The following is a 5,647-nucleotide window of genomic DNA, read 5'->3' as shown; positions in this document are numbered from 1 at the left end:
CTGTCCAATAAGACTCGCGTGCGCATGCGCGCTACATCTCCATCTAAAAAATATAGATACCTCCAGATTTTTTAGGCACAGTTTATATTACGATTTTATGTATTAATGACGAAGAATAAAATTCAGTTTTTGAATTATATAGATATTTTTGTTTATATAGTATATAGTGGGATTGTTGTTATAATATGTTCAATTTTAGGAAGTGGGATGATTTACTGGAAGGAATTTAAATTATAGGTGTACAAACCTGTATTGATAAAATGACTAATACGCTATTGATATTGGTATTGTAGGTATAATATTTCCTCCCTAGTATGACGTAATAAATTAAGATATTAAAAGATTTCTATAGCATGATGATTAAAATTATGGCATTTTAGTAATAGACTAGTCGATTAGTGGGTTGAAATAACATATTAATACGTTTAAGCTCGTTCATTATTCAATGATAGTGAGCTTTCCATAAAAACAGCCCAAAAGTATTTAATTTATTATATATAAATTTGTATAATTAAATTGTTTATATTCACTCGTGTAAAAAGGTATTGAAGTATAGTTAAGGAAATAAATATAATAATAGGAAAGTTTTCACGAACTTACAATTTTTATAAAGTAAAAGATGTATCTATGTATATAGTAAATTTGTAACAACACTTCTTCTTTGATATACTAAATGTTATCTATAAGTTATATCTATAGTGAACTCGTACAAAATGAAAAGGAGCTAAAATTCCTCATCGATTTTTTTTTAATTTATCATAATAGCATAAATTACTTTTTTGTTGTAATTCATAAATTAGTATTTCATAAAAAATATTACATAATATATAAATTATACATACGTTTATAAATATATACACAATATAAATTTTTGATTCAAACAAAATCATTAATTTATTTAAGAAATATGTAATCCGTTTTTAATATCTATTTACAATAAGGAATTTTTTAAAGTATATTTTCAAATCAATTTTGATCAATGCACTAGATTTTTATAGACAAGGTCATATAAATTAGTGTATACATATATAGGAAGCTTTCTAAATTCTAAAAAAATGTAAGATATATTTTTAAGTTATTAACTTTTAATACAAAAGTAAAATTGACTTCTGTATTGTATATTGGTTATATATTAAAAGAATTGAATATATCTTGTCTATCATAATTTTCAATTATCCTAGTAAGCCTTTTATTGACCTCCTTATATTCTATTCATATTACAGAAGATATTAGAGGAGCATATTTTTTTCTCTCCATATGAAGTAACAATTTAAATAAATTTATAACATCATACAAAAAGGAATAATACAACTGAATCAGAAATACTGGAACTGTAAGTAATCTTGTGATAAGATAAATAGATTTTGTTAAATTGCTTATCATTATGTGTAAAGGAGGTAGTGGGAAAATGATTGATACCACCAGATAAATAACTGTAGAACTACTTATTAAAAGGACTTTAATATCAACTCAGATTTATGCAAGAAGATTCCAAAAGAATATTCTTTCCAACAATTTCAAAAATTATGGCAAATATCAATAAAGATCACGCAAAATTAAAGGAAGTAAGTGCTTGTTTTACTGAGAAAACATTAGAAGATATTTTATATACCGTGCATAATGGAAAAGAAGTGAATGTATTGAGTTGGGAATTCAATGGATCAAGTACCACTGGAGACAATTATTTATCAACAATTTATAAGATTAAAGTCACTGGTACGGTAGATGGAAAAGAAGTACAAGTTGGTTTGGTGGTTAAAGCTCTACCAAAGAATAAAGGTAGAAGGAAGACATACAGAAGTGCAGAATTTTTTAGCAACGAGATTCTATTTTATACAAAGGTAAAAGGATGATTAGTTCATTCATTCATAAAATTCATTCATTTAAGATATTTTTTAGATAATTCCAAAATTCGAGATATTTGTAAAAGAAAAAAATCAACCTAAAGCATTATGCATTCCACGTTATTTTGCTTCTGTTATGGATGGTGAAAATGATTTTATAGCATTGGAGGATGTCACTTTTTTGGGATATAAAGTAATAGGTAGACAAAATTCTCTAGATGAAGAGCAATTCAAGATGATTTTAAAAAGTATAGCAAGATTTCATGCAATTTCTCTTGCATTCAAAGATCAAAATCCACATGAATTTAGGGAAATTGTAGACTATTTGCATGAAACATACTATGGTAATGAACATTGGAATTGGTATAAGAGATTCCATGTAAGGTTATTAATCTTATAATTTTCAGTGTTTTGCAGAATATTATGATGTTAATTAATTATTTTCAGGAGAAGATAGTAGACATTACTAAAAATGCCTTAGCTATAGAATATCCTGGTAGTGAAGCAGAAAGAAGATTGAAGTCTTATAAAGTTCAGGACCTGTTTCAAAAAGCAATTGAATTATGCAATCGTAAATATCATTCAACATCTGTTGTCAGTCAAGGTGATTCATGGATCCCAAATTATATGATCCGGAAAATAACTGAACATGAAGCTTTAATACTTGATTTCCAACTGGCAAGATGTGCCAGCCCAGTCTTAGATCTCTCAACCACTTTTTATTCTTGCACTGATAAAGCACTTTGGGATGAAAAATTTGACATATTATTACAATTTTATTACAACGAACTATTCAATACCATCACTTTACTTGGATCTGATCCTAGAAACATATATTCGTGGGATATGTTTATGAATGAGGTAAATTGTGTTTATATTTCTCAGTAAATGTGACAATTTTCAGTAATAACACATAAATTAATTAATTATAGGTAAAAGAACAATTTGTATTTGGTATGATATTTGCAATGGAAATAATTCCAATGGCTTTACTGGATGAAGCATTTGACTTAGATCTTATAAAAGATGACAATGAAGTAGATATAGCTGATGTATGGACATTGTCATACATTAAAACAAAAGAAGGCAGGCTTAAACTGGCAAATATTGTTGTACATGCTGTTGAAAAAGGATTTTTCTAAATCATACAAACAAGTATATTTTATACATAATGTTTATTAAATGTGTAGCATTAAATAAAATATAGACAATCTGTATTTGTATAATTTCAATTATAACAACACAGTTTAAGTAAAATATAGTTTGTATAAGAGTAGATATAGATATTCATTATTCATTCTTTTATGAATAATGAGTGTTTTAAAATTCTTTTCTTATCATTTATTTAGGTTAAGAAATTAAGAAAGTTTTATAAGGCTGTTTCATCTTCATTTATAAAAGAACATCTATTGCCAGAAAATATAATTCACAACTATAAGTATATCTATGAATGAATATTTCATGTTAGAATTTCACAAAAGCAAGCAATTTTATATGAAAGAATACTAGAAATTCGTGATGTATATTTTGATTGTTAAATAGCATCACATTGAGGAAAAGTATTTTTACATAAACTGTAAATTTGTGTGACAAAATAATCAGCGTACCTTATGCTGATTATTTTTATAAATTTTGATGCTGAACATTATTTGTTAAAACATTACTGGCATCAAAAACAGTAGTATCCTCATCATCTTCCTCATCTAATGGCAAAGGTCGCATCTCAACATCTTGTCTATGTGCAAGAACACCATATTTTCTGACCATTTGGGCACGTGTTTTATTTAATCTATGAAATAACATACGAAGAAAATATTTAATCAAAAATCAAGTCATCAACTTAGGCTCAAAACAGTAACTACTGATTCCAAAGCATCTAAGATTTAATGATCAAAAGAGAAATTCAATCTCATAATAAATGCTATATACCTAAAGCTACGGAACACGATATAGGCCAAGACAAGAACACTTAGACCCACAAACACAAAAAAACCACGCTTCAGAGCTCCAGCATTTAAAGAAGTTGCATGTCCTTCACCCACATGCTGTTGAAAATTCACATTATTAATGATTTAGTAGTAGAGCTTTTGTAATTATTTTTTTAAATGTCTAGGTACATGAAATCAAACCCATTTTGGTTAGATATACTGCAAAATTCAAAAGACAGTGATAGAAACTAAAAGAAACATCACTCCAAGGAAATGTTCATATTTTTGTTGTTCGATAAACTTCAAACACTAACCTCTTTCTTTGTTTCTGTAATATGTGCAGTTTTATTACCATCTGACTGTTTTGAGGTTATATTATTCACAGTTTTGTTAACTTCGAGAATCGGTGTGCTACCAGGTAAGACTGCATTTTGTTGATGTTTTTCTTCATTTACAGAAGTCTGTGCGTTATTTTTTTTCGGAGTTACAAAATCTTTATCTAGCGACGTCGATTCAGGTACAGCCTTGTTTATCCTAAAACTTCCATCGCATACTGCGCTCCGTTCTAATAGGAAGATCAACAGAAATATAAAAACTTTTATCATCTGGATCTTTGAGCGTGTCATTGTTCCGTGTCATTTGTAAAAACAAAATTCTAAGAAGGAAAACAGCGCAGCACTATACGTTGACGTTTAATCACGGGTTCCATGTTGACCCGGCTTATAATACTAACGTTTCAACTCTCGTTTTAACTTCAATCGCTGTTTCGCGGTACACTCGTATATGTGCCGGTGATTATGAAAGTGGTCTAAGTCATATATTTTTTCGATACATTTCGAGATACATATTTAAACTTTTGCGCTTGACGCATAAATTGAATTCTGTTTAACGATACAACAATGGACTCATTTCAACGGTACTTCGCAAAAATGGTTTCAAATTATTGTTACGTAAATAAACGCATCGCAAAATAAGTGATAAACTCATTTTTTTTAGATTCTTGACTTAGGTCACTTTCATAATCATCGGCACATATGCCAAACATGCATACATATATTACTATGGACAGTATTCCAGTGAGATGATTTAAATACGGATTACAGAACATCACGACACGTATTTATACGGACATATACAGAGGTTTACGAAAGTATTCGAACACCTATAGAATTTTTTTACAAATATATTATGCGTATTCTACAAAACTTTTTGAAATTTCGTCAGCACTGTAATGAGACACAACTAATATTATTATAATAATAAAATTTGAAACCAATTCGAAAATGTATGTAGAAATTACAAAAAATTTAATGAAAATATACACTTAATAAACAATTCTAGTAGAAGCATGAATAGTAATCTTAAATGTACAGTTAGTACTAGAAATGGTCTCACTAAATATTGTGGTTTATTGATATAATAAATAATTGACTATCCAAATATTTTAATAATATTTGTGAAATGTATGCTTCAAATAAATATTTTGTAATTTCTATATTACATTTTTAGATCTATTTCAAATTTTTCCAATACAATCACGATATTCGTGTCGCGTTACAGTACTTATGAGATTCCAAAATATTTTGTATAATATATGCATGAAAATTTCTTAGAAGTATCCGAATGCTTTTGTGTATTATTATATGTTTATTTAAGTTTATTTTCCGTTCTATTCGAAAGAAGCTTCTTGATATTTTCAATATTCGCTCGAAATCGAATTATTCGAATTGACATAAAAAAAGACCGGAAGAAATAGATTTATTATACCAGGAAGAAAATTTCCTTTCTGATTATACCAGTTTATATAAAATATACTTTTAGCACAAGTAAAGCTATGCTAAAGTCTACTAACTAACATTGTAAGTTGTACTTCTG

General features: G+C 27.9%; 2 protein-coding genes across 3 annotated transcripts; one reads left to right on the top strand and one right to left on the bottom strand.

Annotated features, from left to right (window-relative positions):
- Positions 1-1,121: 1,121 nt before the first annotated feature.
- LOC132916765 (uncharacterized) lies at positions 1,122-3,061 on the top strand. Of its 2 annotated transcripts, none has more exons than XM_060977084.1 (5): positions 1,122-1,333; positions 1,475-1,841; positions 1,900-2,223; positions 2,292-2,705; positions 2,777-3,061. In XM_060977084.1, the coding sequence occupies exons 2-5, from the start codon at positions 1,479-1,481 to the stop codon at positions 2,984-2,986; spliced, it is 1,311 nt and encodes a 436-aa protein (XP_060833067.1). In that variant the 5' UTR covers positions 1,122-1,333; positions 1,475-1,478; the 3' UTR covers positions 2,987-3,061. The 2 variants fall into 2 exon arrangements, with proteins under 2 accessions (XP_060833067.1, XP_060833065.1); XM_060977082.1 differs by having other exon boundaries at positions 1,123-1,333; positions 1,426-1,841.
- Positions 3,001-4,757, bottom strand: LOC132916767 (uncharacterized). Its single transcript, XM_060977086.1, has 3 exons — positions 4,087-4,757; positions 3,774-3,889; positions 3,001-3,633 (listed from the first exon to the last, which is right to left on the bottom strand). Exons 1-3 carry the CDS (start codon positions 4,396-4,398, stop codon positions 3,468-3,470), a joined length of 594 nt encoding a protein of 197 aa, XP_060833069.1. The 5' UTR covers positions 4,399-4,757; the 3' UTR covers positions 3,001-3,467.
- Between the last annotated feature and the right edge of the window lie 890 nt (positions 4,758-5,647).

This window comes from Bombus pascuorum, chromosome 2 (genome assembly GCF_905332965.1).
Source record: "Bombus pascuorum chromosome 2, iyBomPasc1.1, whole genome shotgun sequence".
NCBI lineage: Eukaryota > Metazoa > Arthropoda > Insecta > Hymenoptera > Apidae > Bombus > Bombus pascuorum.
Note: the sequence above shows the minus strand (reverse complement) of the source record. Positions and strands in the feature narration are given on the sequence as shown.